This window comes from Phymastichus coffea, unplaced genomic scaffold (genome assembly GCF_024137745.1).
Source record: "Phymastichus coffea isolate CEN01 unplaced genomic scaffold, Cenicafe_Pcof_1.1 PCOF00007, whole genome shotgun sequence".
Taxonomy (NCBI): domain Eukaryota; kingdom Metazoa; phylum Arthropoda; class Insecta; order Hymenoptera; family Eulophidae; genus Phymastichus; species Phymastichus coffea.
In genome coordinates, this window is record NW_026706818.1 from 7765995 (window position 1) to 7787002 (window position 21008).

The 21008-nt window shown below is 38.2% G+C and overlaps 2 protein-coding genes across 4 annotated transcripts in view; one reads left to right on the forward strand and one right to left on the reverse strand.

Moving 5' to 3' along the window:
- Positions 1-21008, forward strand: part of LOC131669478 (LIM/homeobox protein Awh) — a 546200-nt gene that overhangs the window by 258740 nt on the left and 266452 nt on the right. The gene's annotated exons all lie outside the window — the stretch shown is intronic.
- Positions 7653-9662, reverse strand: LOC131669356 (uncharacterized). The gene has a single exon (XM_058944184.1). It carries the CDS (start codon positions 9660-9662, stop codon positions 7653-7655), a length of 2010 nt encoding a protein of 669 aa, XP_058800167.1.

Genomic DNA, 21008 nt, shown 5'->3' on the forward strand with positions numbered 1-21008 from the left:
ACCAAGGATTGGAGTTTTATAATGTTATTTCTTTTATGAAGTTCTATATCCTCATTCATTAATGTTACACTGTCCTCGAAACGACGGACGTAATTTTTCCACACTCGGAAGCCGAAAGCATCTAGTGGCTGAATTTTGCCTGTTGTTCCTTTTGGAATTATTTTTACATCAACAATTTTGTTTAGAGGTGCTGCTTCCTTTACAGCATCAGGGCAATGCCCACTCCACGAATCAATTAATAAGACACTTGAATGCCCAACATTGGGAAAATACACATCCTTCAGCCATGTTTTGAAATGTTCTGTAACCATTGAAAAAACTCATTTTTATTCACATGACATAAGTTAAAAACTGTAATCATCAATAATAAATATCATACCTGAAGTCAGTTTGCCAGAAGCGGAAGGCATCACGTAAATATTTGATGGCTTGAATAATTTGGATTCTACTACCGGTCCAAAGGTTCCTTTACTTTCTTTTAAAACAATGAATAATGGGGAAAGCAGTCTCCCATCACCTGAAATGAGAGGTTGAATTGTGTAACTGTGAGTCGTCGAACTTACAGATTCTACAAGACATTCAATTTGCTTTTCGCCTTCAATAGCTAGTGTTCTTCCCGAGTGCATTTCAATTTGAAATCCACTCTGATCTGAATTGTAAATTGATTCCAAACCTTTGCTTTTAATTATTTTTTTCACATCTGAAACAAAATCATCAGCTGTTTTTTGTAAATATTCTCTCCCTTAGTCTTTTTTGTTACGAATTTATTTATCTTTCTGCTGACTATTCTGTGAGCCTTTTTAAAATTTTGTAGCCAATGACGTGACGCTTTAAACCTTATATCTTCATGTCCAACGATTTTCTGAGCTTGTAATGCCCATTTTTGTAAATCTCTATCGTGAATTATATAACCGGCATCGGAAGCCGACTGAAAATTATCTAATACAAATTTATTGATTCTTCCAATTTTTTCTTTATAAGTATCTCCTTTATTCAAAGTATGCGCCCATCGTTTCAACTGTGTAATTGATTGGACTTTTCGAAATCTATGCTGCACGGTTTGCAGAGCGAGATTTTTCGTAACTCCGCTTCTCCAATAGTCCACAGCTTTTCGTTTGTAATCCCAAGATAGATCTTCTGTATCCGCTTTACATACTAGTGAGTGTTCATCAACATCCGCTGACCAGATTTTATCAATATCTTCAACAATGTGCATTTCAGTATCCTTAAATGGTTCTTGAAAAGCTAATGTAGATTCCACAATGAATTCTGGATCCTCAAAGTTATTTATACAATCAAGTAATAGTTTTTCTATATTATCCTTCAAAGCAATTTCATCTTTAGTAATGGGACTTTCTTGTATATTCATAGCTTGAAAAGATAATAATAATAATTGTATAACATTTATAGGATTAATAGTCATTTTTCCAATACCTAGAAATAATAATTATTATTTGTTTTTTATATGATGAAATCCGAAGCGCATTAATTTGAATATTTTTTTACAAAGTCAGGCAATAATTTTTAATATCATTTAAAGCAACATTACACTGACAATTACGTATCAATTTCATTTCTAATTTCTTCGAACGATAATTGAATATTGAAAATTCCAAAATTTCTTGTCCATCTTTGATCCCTCACCAATTCTGGAAAAAGACCACATAAAAATATGAAGTATTGCATTTTATAACTCTTTATAAGCTATATCTAAATCACTAATTAAAAAATTATTTTCGTCAAATACGATGTGAGTATGAAAATTTTTGAGCTTTTTTCTTCGGAAAAATATTTAATTCAAAAATGTAGAGTAAAAAAAATGATGAAAATAATTTTTTATGGTTTCTTTAGATAGGGCTTGTAAAGAGCTGTAAAATAGAGTACTTTCAATTTCTGTGCGTTTTTTGAAAAATGGCGAGGGCATGTATACAATATCTATCAATTACCGCGTTAAGAAATTTTACGCAAAAGGAAATTTTACTTACAATCAGGAAATAAGTATTGACCAAAAATTATATGGTAGAATTAATATGTACGAATTCCAAAAAACTATGTTATACTTTGATGAAATTTGAAGTTTGAAATTTGGTTGCACATTTATTGGATTCCAATGTAATTTCTTGTAAATTCAACAAACACTGCACTCACAATTAATATACTGATTCAAACGAGCTCGATGAAGCTCTGACTAAAGACTGATGATGAGAGGTAATATCGAGTATTCGAGTGTTGTTTTGGCGAGCTGTTTGTGAGTTCAAGAGTGTGATCGCATCGTCGAAAAAGGTCTTATCTATCCAAAACATAGCAAGACGATAATTTAACCGTTGAGGTTTTTCCAACCGTCCGATCTCGACAACAACAACAAGAAAATGATAAATTTAATCTTATCTTGTTATTTTAAGCTGTTCACTTTTCTTAATTTGTTTTCGAAGCGTTTATACGTTTATTCTTCGTATGCATTTATTCGATAATTAGTTAGTTCTTCTTGCTTTGAATCATTAATTTTTTATTACTTTTGAAAGTCCCATAGAAAAAGAATAAAATCATAGAGATACGACAATATCTCCTGTGGGGCTGGTACACCCCTTATTATAGGTTATTTTTATTAAGGTGAGAACAGTCGATTTCGTATTTGAATATTGTGCATACTGCCAAAATTTTTTTCGTCAAACTCAAGAAACTAGTATTTTCATATGGAAAAGGGTGTCATTTTTTTATTGAAAAATAGGGGTTGATACATTAGTGGGGTGAAGAATTCTAATTCAATACCAAGGATGTGAACTAATATTATTACACGTTTTACGCCACTGAATAGTCCTAGGGTATTTTCAAGTAATGAAAAAATAATACTTGAGATTGAGTTTTAGGGATGAATTCATTTGTAAGGGCTGATTTCAGAAAATTTCAAACTACATCAACTACTTAACAATTTTAATAGTATCCAAGAGATTTACACCATGATATCGTAATGGAATAATGAAATATAATAGTATAAATGTTAGGGGTAGCTCACCCCCTCAAGGGATTTTTTTTTTGAAAATGCCGGAACAGGTCAACTTTATTTTTGATTATTGTGCATAAAACAATTAATTTTGTCAAGATTTAACAGATTTTGGAATGTGTATAGTGAAAAAAATGGTCATCAAATATAGTTTTTCATTAATAAAAAACGGGGGTTACGAGTCTGATGACTAAAAACAATGCATAAATATGTGCTTTTCAATAACAAGTGTTACCCACTTTGTTTCAGTAAAAAATTACGAATTGTATTCGAGAAATTAAAAAAAATTTGTTTTTAGGGGTGAACTTCAAGGGTGGGTTTCACCCCTTAAATGGGCTTATGGGCACGTATAAAAAAATACGCGTCGAATATTTTTTGATGTTCTACAACATATCACAATTTCAAGAAAATCGGTGAGGTACACCTCGGGTACCTCCCTTGTAAGTCGAAACTCAGCAGAAAGAACGAATAAGTAATTACTTCAACCTCTCCAAAAAAAAAAAGGATTTTAAGGAATAATTAAATTAGGATTAAAGAGATAATTAAAATTTTAAATATAAATTTATTTACTATTTATACATTTACATATTATGCTAGATTAATTTTTAAATTCAAAATTCGAGCCTTCTCGGTGGTAAATAAACAACTCCTTTTTTTCCATAGTCTCGAATAATTTTTTCAGCATATCTTCATCTTTTTCTAACGCTAAGCTTACTCGCTTAGGTAGAAAAATTTCGAATTCGTCGTCTACTGTTATAACAACACTGAAACCATAACGAGTATTAAGCCATCTTAATTTCGTTATCATGTAGGTGCAGTTATTTTCTAATTGTGCCATTGTTTTTCTTGGTAAGAATGCCGATTTGGCTATTTTATTAATTGATGAAAAGTCCATTCTACAATATAAAAAATCAATCAATAATTAATACTACTAGGATATATAGTTAGAGAGCTACTAGTATACAAGAAACTTACTTTTAAAAGAAAATCTAGAAGTCTAACAGGAGAACTAGGAAGAGAGACTACTGCTGTTGCTTCAACCTACTGCTGAATAACTGCGACGGATGAGGTGTGTTCTCCGTTTTGTACCATGCGTTCCCTCTCTGAGAGCGTAATTTCCCTCTCTTTTCGCCTTATCCCCACTTAAGTAATTTCTCATATGATTCCATTGCCCATACTCCTTCAGTCGCCATGTTTGCCGTTGTCCCCCACTCTACCGTTGTCCCCACTCTCTCACTATTCTATTCTTAGTCTTATCCTAACTAAGCCTTCTTCCTCCCCACTATTACTACTCTGTTCTGAGCGACTTCTGTCGGAGGTTGGAAGAAGCTTACAACTTTCTTGAGGATTTTCTTCCATACTACTCTGTTCTGAGCGACTTCTGTCGAAGGTTGGAGGAAGCTTACAACTTTCTTGAGGATTTTCTTCCATTTCTATGATCTTTCTTTTCCTGCGTTGTTCCGCACTCACGATTTTAAGCTTTGACTTTTCAATAGTTTTCTAATGACCCCATGGAAGTGTATCAGGATTTTTATCGAATATACATCGTTTATCATCATATGGACTTAGTGCTACTTTCTGCACTCTTTCTGTTCTTACTTGATGCAATACACTTTGTACATTACATTGCTCACGCCTAATAATTTCTCAATCCAATAAACAGTTTCGAAAATCTTCATGACCTATTGTTTTTATGACAGTATGTGTTTTTACGCCTTTTGCTTTCTTTATTGCTTGATGGTTTTCTATTAGTATACTATACATTTTAGTTCGAAGTTCAATAAATTCTCTCATAATATTACCATTGCATTCATCTTTCATAATACCGAGAACCTTTTTATTAACTAACGGCATATTAAACTGATTATTTTCTGAGTAATCTGATGTATCAAATTTATTGATATCTTCTTTCATTATTTCATATATATCAACACCTTGAAATTCATATACAAGGCTATCTGTATCAGTATAAAGTAATTTTGCTTTATGAGGTAGTCTTTCTTTTATGTAGCCATAGTGGAAGTCATATACTAATGTTTTTGAGAGATCTAGCACACAAAGTCCAATATATATTGGTTTTTTAATACTAATAGACGTCCATGATAACTGTATTACTACTAAATTTTCATCAAAGATTGAACTATTATGAAAGTTGGGTTGTGCGATCCGTGCTTCTGCTCCATATCCACCACTCCATGCACTAATTAATTTAACGTCTTTTCGTTTCCTTTCATCCTCCATAGTCTTTCCGTATACTGCATTAATTATGAGTTTATAGAATAACTTTTCAAATTCATTTTTAGCTTGTTTTCTTTTTTCTGTATTCAAATCTACATAAGTTTTAAGCCACGGCTTTTGATTAAACTGAAGTGCTCTGTGTATTTGTTTTATTTTGAGTCCGTATTTAATAGCCTGCTTTAGCGCTCTATAATGAATAACATACCGTTCTTTATTATACAGTGTTGTTAAAAGTTTTTTTTGTTTTGATCCAGGTGGTGTGTTGTGTTCAGGACAAAGTGGAAGGTCCTTATGTTCGTCGTGTAGTTCTTTTGGATACTCTAGATCAACTTCTAAAATATATCCAACCTCATTATTATCGGAAACATTGAAAAAATGAGGCTCATCGATGTTAGAGACCCACTTAAAATTTTTATATGGTAATGATTGCGTCATCGCCCATCCATATAAATTATTAACGTCAAAGTACATCAAAGTCTTGCTAGGTTCTTTTTCATTATATTCTGAGCCTATATATCGATTATTAGGTTTTGAGTATCTATTACAGCATTGACTAATACCTCCTCGAATGCCTTTTTGGATGAATAAAACCATCTCTATATCGGTTAAAAGTTCTAGCTCAATTTTTGTACACTTTAACATAGCATCCCATGTTAATCCAGGAGTAGTATAATAGTGTGCTGGGTCGAGTTGATACGCGTCCATACAAGTTTTACGAAAATTTTCAAAAATATCGGCCAAGATTAATACGTCAGTTTTTAGATATAAATCAGAATACTGTCCTAAATCAATGATGTCAAATGCATTCCACACTTTTTGAGCATGCTCATAGTCAGCTTCAGAGATGTTGCTATCTATCAATTGACTATGAAAATCTTCGATAGGTGGTAATTGAGTCTGTTTTAATCTTTCAAAACTGTTAACATACTCATATGGAAAAACGCCTTTTCTCTTCAATAATTCTATTTGTGTTTTTGTATATTTATCTATCTTGAATTCATGCTCTACGATATTTAGTTTGGTTAAGTATGAAGACAGTTTTTTGAGAGATGATGGCATAAAACGAAACGAATCAATAAATCGAAAATTTATGGTACTACCGTCCACGTGTTTTGTGAAAGCTATATATCTTTCCTTGTTTTCAGCTAAAACAGTCACATTTCCCTCAAGATCAGAGCTAGTAGCTATTTCTTTTATTATAAAATGAGAATCATATCCAGTAAGATTATGGAAGACGACTGGTATAAAATAAGGATTCTTATCATTTAAATTACAGGATGCGTGAGCAGCACTTCTAAATCGGCCCGTCAAATGACAATGATCTTTCACTCTTGTTTCATCAGGTTGAAAATATTTTCTACAAATATGACACATTTTGCTCATCTTGAAATCCATTTGATTACGCCATGAAAGATTCATTTCTATGGCATTCTTATATATTTGATTCATTTCATCTAACAAAATCTGAAATTGTTTGATAATCCATTGTGCGGGTGATTGTTCTTCATTCATTTTTTTTCTATACATCTTAAAGACTGATTTGGAATCATCATAACTACATTTTATATAAAGCCCTACACTAAAAGCTTCATGATCTTGGAAGGATCGTCCGTTATTTACTGGTTTCAATAAGCACTCTAAATCAGCATAGATAATAAACGGAACCATTTCTTTTCGATCATAATGATTAAATTTCAGAAGAGGAAAATTAGGTAGATTAACTCTATATTTATTTAATTTTGAACAATCTGTCTCATGAATATTCAATTTTTCTTTATTATTAAAATAGTGGAGACAGCGTTCACAGAGATAAATTTGTGTAGTATGTTTCGTTACTTGACTTCTAACAAGAGCAGATAAGTTTTTAATCCATACATAGTGGAATTTTAATTTGAAATTATCATTGTTATTTGATCTATTAAATTTTTCTGTTTCATTCTCATCGATATAATCGCTTTGTAGTTACAAAAGATTTACATGCTTATCTTGTTTAAAAGTTGATATATAATATGGTGAGACTTCGAATTTAAAACCGTATTTTTTTAGTATATATAGATTTATTGAAATACTATTTAATTTTTCAAATTTAGGAATATTCTTTACCTCAACAGGAAAGTTTATATCATCGAATTTCAATTCATTCGCAAAGGGCATATAATTTTGAACTCTTTCGCTATGAAATCTAGCTGGATGAAGACAGACAAGCACAGCCCATTTTTTTTTTTTTTTTTTAATTATGCTTTATTAACTAATATAAGTTATTTAGCTACAAAATGAATATTTTACATATTAGTAAACTTATTCTAAATATTATAAAGAACAAATTTTTTTTTTATAAATACAGTGTTTGCTTATAACTAACGTGTAGATTGATAAGATATTCAATTATTTTTTTAGTAATGCATACGCAGTTCTATGGTTTGATCCCAGACTTTTGGAGATAGTTAAGTATATATCGCATTACGGTGACATTGGGTTTATATAAAAAGGTTTTAATATCAAATGGCGGAAACAAATTGAGTTTGGATAGAGAGCGCAGTAGTAATATTCTTGTATCATCAAATAGTGGACATTGCCAAACTATGTGATTAAGATCTTGAGTATCTGCGCCGCATTCGCATTTAGGATCACTAATAACATTGATTTGAAATAGGGATTCGTTGAGGCTAATATGATTGCTTCGGCACCTGCATACAGAGGTTATAAACTCTCTTTCGTATCCTTTGTTACTGTACCAAGAAGTGTTCGAATCATCATAGTAATTTTTAAAATAATCTACTCCTTTGGTCAGCCCTTGGTTTTTTATCAGTTTATTTGTTGAATTTACGGCTGTTTTCTTAAATAACGCACGGTAATCAGTGTGGGGTATTTGTATGATCGTCGGTAGGAGTTCAGTTGCTTTTTTCGCTGCTTTATCAGCCATTTCGGTACCAATGATTCCTCTGTGTGCAGGTACCCAAACAACAGTCAACGTTGTGCTATTATTACCCTTAGAGAATTTATCATTTTTCTGTAAAATTTCATAAATATAATGATTGCTTTTTACGGTATTTTTTGGGTTACTTAAAGCTAATATGGCGCCCAGCGAGTCCGAGAAAATCTTAACATTGCGCTCCTTGTTATGTATGGCAATGTCCATGGCACGACTTATCGCAATACATTCTGCAGTATAAATAGATGACACTTTGTAAATACTTTCAGTAATTACAAGATTTAGCTCGGGACATACGCATGCACTACCTACAGAACGACCAGCGTCAGTTTTGCTCGCGTCTGTGTAAATCTTAAGGCTATCATCGTTGGCATAGTACTCTTCAAAAAAGAGGTTTGGTTTATCTTTATTCTGGAATATTACCCCTATTTCAATATTAACGGATATTGGCTTATACAAAATTTTATATTCGTAGCTATACATGGGAGGTAGTGTACTTTTGTAAATTAGATGCTCGATACTGAGTGTGGTTTTTATACTTTCTTTTAAAATGTTCACTTTTTTCCTTTTATCCATTATAATATCAGTGGCACAAGTTTGAATTACTTTATGAGCAATCGACCTCTCATTGCTTAGCACTTTCAGTAGAAAATTTTTGCAGAGAATTTTCGTTCGGTAGAAAATAGTGATCATTTTGGCTTCACTGAGCAATACATTGGTAGGGGTGCTGTTTCTTAAACCCAAAGCCAGTCTAATAGCTGAGAATTGTACTCTTTCTATTTTTTCTTTTTTAGCTTTTTGAATGGGGAAGTAAATGTAGCTGCCGTAATCAATAATCGCTCTTACGTAACTTTTGTAAAAAGTTAGTAGGGTCGATGGATGAGCACCCCACTTAATACCTCTAAGGAATTTGATGATGTTCATTGCCCTGTTTGTTTTTTCTATCACGTATTTAATATGTTTGTCGAAGGTTAATTGGAAATCAAAAAAAATGCCTAAGAATTTAACTGCCTCGCATGACGAAATTAATTGATCACCTACTAGAATTTCGGACTCGCCTGGATAGACGTTGTTTTTGTTATAATGGACGAATGTAGTTTTATCTGGGGAGACTTCGAGTCCAAGTTTAATCAGGTCGTTGACTAGTTCTTCGATCGCTTTTTGAAGAATGGTTCTGTCCGACTCGGGATCGTTCGTTTTCAAGTAGAGTACTATGTCGTCAGCAAACTGTAGTATTTTCACTTGGGCATTCAAGTTTTTAGCTATTCCCGTAACATAAATAAGGTATAGTAGGGGGCTCAGGACTCCTCCTTGTGGGACCCCTTGGTATATTCTTTTGGGTATATCTTGGTTTGTTTCAGTATATATAAATCTTTCGTTGATTAAAAATTGAATAAATTTCTGTATTTTAGTTGAGACACCGGATTCTGAAAGTTTGTCTAGCAAAATATCGCTTTGCACGTTGTTGAAAAAGCCATTTAAAACATTCATTATCTGTATTTTGAACGTTGATTATTGCTTTTTTATCTGCTATTTGTTTTGGTAGTTGAATATATGATCCAGGTTTGAAAGGATTAAATTTATTTATATTAACAGTAATACCGATGATAGTTTTTAATGTCCAACCGGAATCTTTTTCTTGAAATTCTTCTAAATTTTTAAGTATAACATCTTCAATATTTTCTGTAAACCATAATTTAAGATCTGTCGTTCTATAAATAGAAACATTTTCGTTGTTGAAATAATTTACTTGAATGTCCTCTATATTATCTTTTATTACGGTAAATTGAGCTGACATTTCTATATTTATTTTTAGAGTATTATGAATTGAAAGATATTTTGGTATTTGTAGTTGTAATAATTTATTTGCTGCTTTTAAGAATGACTTTATATCTCTATGTTCTTGATTGGCTATGAATGCAGTAATGATACGTTTTTCAAATGCTGAATTTATTTCACGCCAAATAACTCCGTCCCCTTCAATTTGGTTTAGAATGACTCGTAATGAATTAACATTTCCTCCGACTTTTATGGAATTATTTAAATTAATTTCGATTGAATTCAAAAGAGTAGCGCATGTTTGACATCTCTGTCGTATTGCTCTACTTAAGTTAGGCCGTAACATATATTCTTCAAGAGAATGCAAAGCGGTAATTATTATATTTTTCCATCTAATAAAGTCATCCTTATTAGCGTCTGAGTTGTAATAGGCTTTCCATAAATCGCGTACTGTATTTTCAAAATAAGAAATAGAAGCCATTGTAATGAAAATGCACGTAGGATAACTAGTAATACTACTACTACTACTAGTACTACTACTACTACTACTACTGCTTGTCACTGCTAAGAAAGCTAGTGAAGCGGGCTGTCTCGAAAGACTGCGCTCTTTTCCAATCGAGCACCGCTTTTAAGCACTATGGTGGCGCTGAAAGCAGCGGTTTCGGCACTGTAGGTTGAAGAGGGAGTAGTCAGACGAAAGGTAGGAGGTGGGTGGGTGGGTGGGTTATGGCTGCGCCTAGCAAGCTAGAGACGCTACCCCCTCTCCGAGGGTCCACACTCAGCCAGCATAAGCGCCCTACTATCGAAGGAGAGCGAGAGAGAGAGGGATAGAGAAAGAGAGAGAGAGAGAGAGAGAGAGAGAGAGAAAGTGAAAACAGCATCCGCACTATACGGCGTACGCGCCTAGCAAGCTAGAGACGCTACCCCCTCTCCGAGGGTCCACACTCAGCCAGCATAAGCATATAGTTTACCAAACACCCTACCGACTTCTACAGCATCCTACCTTAACAACCTCTGTGGGTGAGTGGGTGGGTGAAGCGCCCTACTATCGAAGGAGAGCGAGGGGGGGGGGCACTGGCCCCCCCCTGAAGGTGTCCACTGGCACGCGGGAGGTGTCGAACGAACATCAAATGCAACACTCAGCATGGGGTCTCACCTTATCGCGATTAAAAGGTGTCACTATCGCGACACCTTCATCGGACGGCCTCTTTGTGTCCCAGAACATACACATATCCCTTAAACATTGGCGGCGCGCGCGAGGTGTCAAACCAACTTCAAATACTCTTTAACACTCTGCATGGGTCCCACTGGCACGCAGAAGGTGTCAAAGGTACATTAAATGCCTTTTAGACACTCACCATGGGGTCTGACCATAAATTAAAAGGTGTCACTACCTTCACACCTTCATCAGGCGGCTCCTTTATGTCCCAGAACATACACGTATCCTTATACATTGGCGGCATCCTTTGTCGGCTCCTTTGTGTCCCAGAACATACATTGCTTATCTACTACTTGAACTGATTTTTTATTAAAAATAGAATTTAATATTAAATGCAAAATAGTAAATTAAAAGAGAAAAAAAAGTATACAAACATGTTTGAAAATTAATAGGCACTTTATTAAAAAAAAAAAGAAAAAACTATTCTACGCAAAATAAGCATGAACACGTTTGGCAATACTTTGATGACATATCAGACAATCATGAATTCTTGATGCACATTCGATGCATACAGCAAAGTCCACAAGGTTAAATAAATACAGCAATCCTAGCATCCAAACATATCTTACATCCAGCAATTTCAAGTTGACGCAAAATATTGATTATATCTCGCTGCGACTGTTCAACCCTTTGGCTAATTTTATTCATTTTTTCATTCTGTTTATCAATACTCCTCTTATGATCGCGTAAAAGTTCTTCAAAAACAGATATAATCCTGATGGCTGCATTCGATTCACTTTCTAAAGCACATTTCTCCGTCAAATGTAAGTCAGAAAAAAATTTTGTAATAAGACGCTTCATCAATGATAACGCTGACTCGTCTGTACATGCATGTGGGTTAGCAGTAGGTATGCTACTCGAGCTTATACCGTTCACAATCATCTCTACTTCTTCGATGACGTACTGGTACGGCGCTCGATCCGATCGGCATATTGCCGCAACTTCTGTTGTGAATAAAAAGGTAGTGGCCAACCCAGCGCTGATGCTCCGTCACAGGATCGTCACCTTCTTCCCAACCACTAACTTCCAGACCATTAAAAACAGCGCACTCGATAAATCTGACCCGTATAGTAAAAGCCGGCTGCAGCAAGTTCTGCTGGTTGTACGTGTGCACATGTCCATTGAGATGTCCAGCCTCGCTTGCTCAAATCGGCACAAATCAAAATTACAGAAATCAATTAAAAAAATATATAAATAATAAAATATTCTCTATAAACAATAAAAAAAATAATTACCTGCAGTCTATCTTGTTAACGCTCATTGTAGAATCCTTGTATAATCTTTTTCTTTCTTTTACATGTTACACGCTCCATGCGAATGCGACTAATAATGAGATGTAGATTATTTTTATAGTGGATGACTGCGATTTTCCTCTCCATTAAAAAAATTCCATACATACCTTACATTCTATACTTTCCATACATTCCATACATTCATATATTTTATTCATTCCATACATTCATATATTCTATATATTCCATACATTCTATTGAAAAATTACAACCCTTGCATACCTTATGTTCTATGGGGACCACTAGCTTCCAACTTTCTTAATCGTCGGTGATTTCGGACCCCTGTTTTTCCTATAGGTATGTATAGATGTTTACTCCTATTACTTTCCAAGTTGGATAGTCACTTGGGTCACTAATGATTTTCTCTCACTGGTCCAGGTACCAGACGTCTGTGGTCTTTTGTGCCCATCCTAGGGCGCTTACCATCGGTTTCGTATCCGCTCTGAATCCAAATAATTCCTCTCCGCCTTAGAGAGGGTACGGCTAGCGAACTCCACCATGCGCTCCTTACCATCGACTATCTGAGTCAAGACCACATCGAAGCCCGCATCGCTGGCGTTCGTATGTAAGATGAACTTATTCCTTGGATCCGGCAGCTGTAACATATGGGCAGTCGTCATCAACCTTTTAATTCGAGCGAATTTTTATTGCTTTTTTATTTTTATTTTTATTTTATTGCTTATTTTATTTTGATTGCTCTTTGCTTGAAACGTACAGCTCCTTCTTTCTCATCAGCCATGTGAGTGGCTTCATGATGGTGGCGAAGTCGTCGATAAACCGACGATACCCTGAGACCATGCCCACGAAGCTGCACAGCTTGCATAGATTCTTCGGAACATGGAACTCCGGATTGAAGCGAATACCGTCTCTGTTTACCATGACGCCCAAGTAGTGTACCTCCGACCTACAGATGACGCTTTTGTCTCGGTTCACCGTCATCCTCGCTTCCTTGAGTCGCTTAAGAACTAACATGAGAGGCTTGTTATGCTCATCAAACATCTCTGAGACACGTTGAATGTCATTAAGGTAAGCGAACGCAAACGGATTCATTCCAGATCAGTGACGGAGTCGATCGCCCGCTGGAAGATGGCTTTAGCATAAGATACATTTAGCCCGAACGTCATCCTCACAAACTAAAAATGTCCCATTCCCGGAATCATAAGGCTGTCGTCGGGTGACACTTCTTCTCTAGGCTCTTGTCTAGAACTCAAATCGAGCACAGAGATGAACTTTGCATTCCGGAGGCAGCGCAGGATGTCTTGCATAAAAGGTATGGGGTAGGGGCATCCCGATCAGTGAGGGCATTAGCCTCTCTAAAATAGATACAGAACCTTCAAGAGCCATCCCCTTTTTTAACCATGACCCGTAGGCATCCACTCTTGGTTGACTCTATAATGCCTGCCTCCAACTACTCCCTTACCTGTCGATGCATCTCCTGCTCCATCTTCGGAGACGCGGGGCAGTATATCTACTTAACGGGTCGGGCACTTTCCACTTTTATCTCGTGTTCAACATCTACTACTGCCTTTAGATACCGGCCTGGCTTTGGCAAAATTCCATTGACTAGCTCACCTATCTCTCGTCGTTAGGCCTCCGTCGCATCTGCGATTTCTATCAGAGCCAACTGCAAAATCCCTTAGAGGCTGGCCATTACCATTGGGACGGTTATATTGTCGTTCTTCGATTGGGTGCGGCTGGAATTCCTTCTAGCGGCTCTCCTGATCGTTTCCTGATTCCGTAATTATCTTGCAGCTAGGACAGTCCTTGACGCTGAATCCTAACATGCCACACTTTGAGCAGGCGAGGGGTCTGGAGAAGTCTATCCTTGGACCCTTCGCTTTGGCTTTCTACTCGGCCAAGCCTCCGGAGCTTCTTGGAGGCTCCTGTGATAAGCGAGGAGCCGAAGCTAATTTCCGTTCGAGGACCTCACCGATCAGCCGCTCTAGCTCTCGCATCGCTTCCGACGGATGTGGTCTCTCTGAGAAAGCCGCTATCTCCGGTACTGCCGGGGTGTCATCCTCTTCGGACGCCTTATCCTCCACCGCCGAGACTCTTGGCTTCCGTGGGGATGCAGGAGCCCCAGCCGACAATGGCTGATACGTTCATTCTGGGAATAGGGCGTTCTTGGGTCCCAGCATATTCCTCTTTTGATGTGCATAGACAATATCGTTCTATGCCTCAGATGCCAACCTACATAGTTCTCTCACCAAGGTATCCTCTTGATGCTTTACCTGGAGCTTGATGTCCGGCAGGAGGTTAGAGTACATGAACACTAAGAGCTCAGTCATAGGCATCTGAGGCTGTATCTTGTTTGTAATCGCTTGGAGCTTGGTGGAATTAGCTCTCACTGGCTCGTTGACCCTTTGGTAGCAGGTCTGGGCTTCTCGCTTTAATCGTTGTTGCTGAATATCGATACCGAACCATTCCCTCGAGTCCTGCAGGTAGTTAGCATAACTGATCCAATCCTGCTTGTCGTTTAGGTACCAGATATGGATTGCTTCCGATAGCACTTTGGGTTTTCGACAACCGGTGCTTTCCTACAACTCCTGACAACCCTAATAGCATTTCATCTTCTGAGAGTCCTGCCACGATTCTCTGAGCTACTAACTTCTCCAAGAAGACATCAATGCTTTGTTCTTCTCCGCCCAAATATTTCACCTTCCTGCTCCTGACAACTTTCCCTGTGTTTTTTGTTGCCGACATGCCGAAGGTTGAACTTCGAGACGAAGCGCCTGTTTGGCGGAAAGTTGCGTCTACAACAGAATGACTTAACTGATTCTGTTGTTTACTTCTCCCCCTTCTCAAGAACTGTGACGGAAGGTTGATGTGGTTCCATTGAGCGAAGAGTGACGGTGGAGTAGGTGCTGTACGTATCGGCGTGCTTTCAGGCGGAGTCGTGTCGTAAATAAATGAAACGAATAAATGAAATGTCACCGTGTCCTGGAAGTTCACTGACTTTCGCGTACACCTGTTTGGGCTTGGTATAGCTGTTGAATTTGACTGTTATTAAAGCTCGTATACTTCATTTTTCATACAAAGAGTACGTACTGTCGTTCTCGTGTCATGGTGCTTTCAATTTTTCGCAGGCGATCTAACTATGTGCTTATTAATTGAACCACCTCTGTTGAAACAATGATCGGGTTGCCCTGCGTATCTTGAATCGTGAAAAACCCCTCTTCGTTATCCCGATTCACTTTGACGGTGTGGCGATGCACTTGGTCGTTAGCGCAAACTAGTAACTCATTCGCTAGTACGTTGGTGACAGACAGGCTTAGCTTGGTTTTTATTTCGTTGTCTGTCATCAGGCAAAATGATAGATGACTGCTTGCGTTGGTCGCTTCTATATATTCCGAAGCCGTGCACTCGTTCTGTATCAGCTCGATTCTTAGTTCCAAGCGTCTTCTTTCCACGGTTTTTTCCGTTACTTTCCGGCAAGGAAGAAGATTTTGTTTAAGCTGTTGTAATTGACCTGAGTAGAGCTCTAGAGAAGAGTGATTAATGTTTTAAGTTAAATCCATTTTTAATAAAAAAAATTCCATATTGAAAACTATTTACGAGGGTGGCTCAATAAGTCATTAGAAAAAGATAGTTCCCGCACGTTCGGCAAAAAACGTGCGTTGAAAACGCACTTTCCACACGTCGTATCAAAAAATACGGTACCATTCCACCCGCGCTTCGCTTGGGCATAAAAGCCACACGAGACAAGAATCTACTTTCCCGCACTTGTATCGTAATGTACTATTTTTTGGTAGATTTTTTTATTTTTCAACATAATCTTCTTTTAGCTCAATGTACTTCTCCAGACGTCATTCAAGTGTTTTAAGCCATCAGAAAAAAATAATTTTGGAAGTTCATCAAAATAGCCATTTGTTTGTGTTATGACTTCCTCGTTCAGGATTAATTGTTGTCCGGCAAGCCACTTTTTTAGGTTTAGAAATAAAAAAACTCACTAGAAGCCAAATCTGATGAAATCGGTGGATGGTCTACTAACTTAAACTTCAATTCCTTAATTTTAGCCATTGAAACTAAGCAAGTGTGCACTCATGCATTGTCTGGATGAAACAGAATTTCTTTTGTTCTAATGATGACGTTTTTTCTTAATTTTCTCGCTTAACCGGTCCAACAACGACGCATAACACTCTCCGGTGATTGTTTGTCCTTTTTCTAAATAATCGACGAAGATAATTCCACATGCATCCGAAAAAAACAGTTGCCATAACCTTTCCGGCTGATTTCACTGTCTTCGCCTTTTAGAGCTGGTTGACCTTGCTCAATCCACTGTCTTGTCTGTTCTTTCATCTCAGAAGTGTAGTAGTGTATCCACGTTTCGTCTACAGTTATGAATCGACGCACAAAGTCGTTCAGATTACGGTGGATGCGCGCTAAGAGAGCCTCAGCGGCCACCACTCAACTGCGTCTGTTCTTGACTGAGAGCAAACGTTGCACCCATCTTACCGAAATTTTTTTCATGTCCAATTTCTCATACAAAATCGAAATAACTGTACCTTTTGAAATCCTTGTGGCTTCAACTATCTCTCGCAATTTTATTCTTCGGTCGCTCAACACCATGTCGTGGATTTTATTGATCATTTCTGGAGTGCTCACGTCTATAGGACGACTCGAGCGATATTTATCTGCAATCGATGTACGGCCACGTTTAAATTGATTTACTCAATTGTAAACAGTTGCAAACACATAGGCAGATACACCGTAAACTGCATCTAATTCAGCTTTAATTTCTTTAGGTATAAGGCCTTTTCAATAGAAAGGTTTTATCACCGCTCGGAACTCACTTTTTTCCATTGTTAACAAGAAGCAAAAGTTGTTCACTTTGATCGACGTTAGAAACGGAACTACTCTATGGATCTGGCTGAAACTCCGGCAGCACTCTATTTAATAGTGATGCTTGCTGGTGCAATATAAGTTGAGATGCTTTGAACGCCATCTCTTGGATTTTCTAAGGAATTATTGACCCATTCTCGTATAAAAAGATACCTTTTGTTCATCTACTTCGGTTTCATGAACTTCTAAGAAATTATAAAAATGCTTTCGACTATTTTTACAATAGTTTTTGTTGTTATCTTATTGTTTTATACCTGCATTCATGCTAAGGAAAATAATTTTTTTTAAATAGAAAATTATGGTATACCTTGATGTAATATACCATTGCTTAAATTTGCAAACATTTATGTATATATATATATTTATGTATATTGTAACGGGGTCGATTAGCTAGTATTAGATAGAGCTAACCTCCAGTCCGTTAAACACGTATGAGTATACGTGTATTCGCCTTTACGTTTGATATTTTCGTTTAGTTGTATTCTTTCCAACAGAGTTGAATTCATCTTAAGTCAGCTGACTTGTGACATTCGATCTATTTTTGGTGTAAGTGATTTTTTGTATTGCTTATTCCAACTAATCCCCTAGATGAAATCGATTTAAAATTTAATCCGTAATAGATCCGTTAAACTAATAGGAAACGATATGACGTAATGCGACGAATAAAATTAATAACGTTTAATTCTAATAAACTAGTCTTTGACGGGTCGAAAGACTAACGCACGCGAATAGGATTTTACAGTGATTAACAATAATACAGGAAGAGAGAGAGATCTAACGCTCGGCGCAAATACAAAAATAACAGTCGCGATAAACAAAATACTCTCGCTAGCATTTTGTCGAGCATAAAAAGGGAGGTGCACCTACCCTGCGGTGATCAGCCGTAATTGTTGAAGAAATTCTTTTCTGCCAACGGTTTTGCTCCTTAGTAGAGCTACACTGGTTTACCTCGCTGGAAATCTGCTTGAATAAATGCAATAGTACATGCCGAAGAGAAAGGGAGTGAGTGTGTATTAGATAGGTCCAAGGAAGTGGATGCTGTTCAGAGGTTCAATATACAAGAAGTCGCGGTTTCTTTTTATTCCCTAGATTAGGGACGAGACTGCACCTAGCCGGCATAAAAACCCCAGTCATAGGTGGGGAAAAGCCCTTTAGATGCAGCAACTTTATTAATAATAATTTACAATGAGTAGAACGCAAGCATCAAATTGGACGTCGCTCGCCTCTAGGCTCTCGCCCTTACAATCTTTGTCGTATGTGCGCACGCAAATCGGTGGATCATCCGGTCCACTTACCGCATGATGTAGGACTCGTGAGAGTGGGAGAGGAATCGAGAAAGTGCCTCCGAAATTAAAGGGACGGTGTAGCCCCGACGTCTCGGGAACGGGAACAGCCCTCGCTACAGCGTCACCTGAGGAAGCTGATGGGCACAGAGCCGCGTAGTTGGAGGCACTTCTGAGGGCTGGTCGCGCCCTCACCTACGGCAGCAGGTCTCCCTGTCCGGGGCTCAGCAGCTACGAGTCACTGGTCGCGATGTCGGACGATGCTTTCGCCGTGGTCATAACGATTACTTCGCTCGTGTACAAAATCGAACCGCAGCATACAGAATAAGAACGTTCGGATCCGTCAAGGAGGGCAACAAAACTAAAACTAACTTGGGGAAAGCGATGCCCGTCTTATATGGGCGAAGCATTCCCACTCCACCCCCGCATTCAGGACCCGTAGCGTAATAGAGAGGCCCAGAGCGCGTCGCACGGTCGGACCCCGTACATATCGCACCGCTTTCGATTGTCCAACACGTGTCGATAATGACGTGCAGATGCAACGCACATGCGTCACAGCTTACCGCGAGGTCAGCTGCGACGCATGTGCGATGCAGCCGCACTGCACGAGGCCCACAAACGAATCGGATACCCAAGCGCAGATACCGTAAACACTGCTGTTGTTTTGCTTGCTGCTTCAATTGATGCTGCTGTGATGTTGCTGCTTTTAATCAGGTTCCTATTTATCACTCACGCATGTATAAATGAATCCCAGGAAAACTTTTTGTGGGAAAACAGCGAAACACTGTGCAAAACTAATTAGCGGTACTTTACAAGAACAGCTGAGGCTTGTAATGTGGCACATTAGAAGGCCTTTCCTGAGTGCTGCATTATTTGCAACACCTCGGAAAGGCCATCCCCGTCCCTTGCCGCCCCGTAACCGGTTGTTTAAAATAAAGCTAAACACGCCCTATACCGAACAATTATTCTATTCCATGTCCGAATGACCACGCCGGAGATATGGACGAAACAAACTTGCCCAACGCGATCCGACGGATGCTCAAAGAGCAGAAAAAAAAGGAGCGCACCACAGAAAAAGAGAGCGCACGCACACACTCACTCACAGACACTCCCGACCACGTGTTGCCGGCCGGCAAAAGAAAAATGCAAAACCTGACTGGGAAATGCAACGGAGATGCATGTTGATGACACATGCAGATCCGTTACACTCCCAGACACTAACACGAACACTCACGAGGCACTGACACTCCTGGGGCGAGCAGAAAATCGCCGATGAAGTGGCAGCCGGCAATCAGCTGTGTCGGGCTGCCGAACACCATCGGCGACATCCTGAGCGCCACACACACGAAAATCAGCGGCCACACACACAAACACCCGGAACAACACCACAGAACCGACACGGGAGCGCCCCAGGAGGCGCTCCAACAACCGGCGCAAGGACACGAGGCGTACGCGCGAGAAACTGAGCGGCCATCTTGAAGCGCCGATATAGACTGAGAGCGAGCGAGCGAGACAGACTGAGACAGAGCGAGCGAGACAGAGCGAGCGAAGCAGACTAAACAAAAGCGAGCGAGACAGACTGAGACAGAGCGAGCGAGACAGAGCGAGCGAAATAGACGAAACAAGAGCGAGCGAGACAGACAATATAAAATAATAGAATAATATGTAAATGCGAAGATGAGGGCGCTACAAATGAAACGGCGTATATTATATACGTATTTCTGAGATTAAAATTAAATCATAAATTGAAAAAGAATGAACACGAAGCAAATATCGAATTGTAAAATTCGCACGCGACCGACACCCCTATTATGATGGCGAGCGACAACTACCCCCTTTAGGTTTAAATGATAATTTAACTAACCGAATTCGAACATCTGACAAAATTCGCTAGTGACGTCACGACCAATAGGCAAATTAGAATAAAATTTGATTTCCGTCCGCATAGACGAATAGATAAGAGTAGGAGTAGATCTTTTCCGACAATTAATGATAGATACCTTAGTGGGGGGTGAGAGAGAGTAAATAACGACGAAAGTAGGAGAGTTAAGGAGGGCGCTGTATTATTCTAATTTACATACGGACCAATGATAAGAATTCGGAGGGCGCTACCGATATCCGAATTAGCATACCGACCAATAATAACATTTCTTCTCGGAAAGATGAGAAGAGGAACGATCTTTGACCGCGAGAAGCCGATTCTCGTCCATTTTGCCACTGGATATCCGCAAGGAAGGAGCCTCTCTCTATCAGCTAATCTCGCCGTCGATTATTAGCGCTAGACGCCAGTCATACTCCTCCCGCCAATTTTGTTTGCTAATACCGCAAGGAAAATTTGTAAGTAGGCAAAGTGCCACTCATTTTTAATTAATCGCGGAGTGCGGGGATCAATCGTTCAGTGCCGTAGGTCGTCGCGACGCGT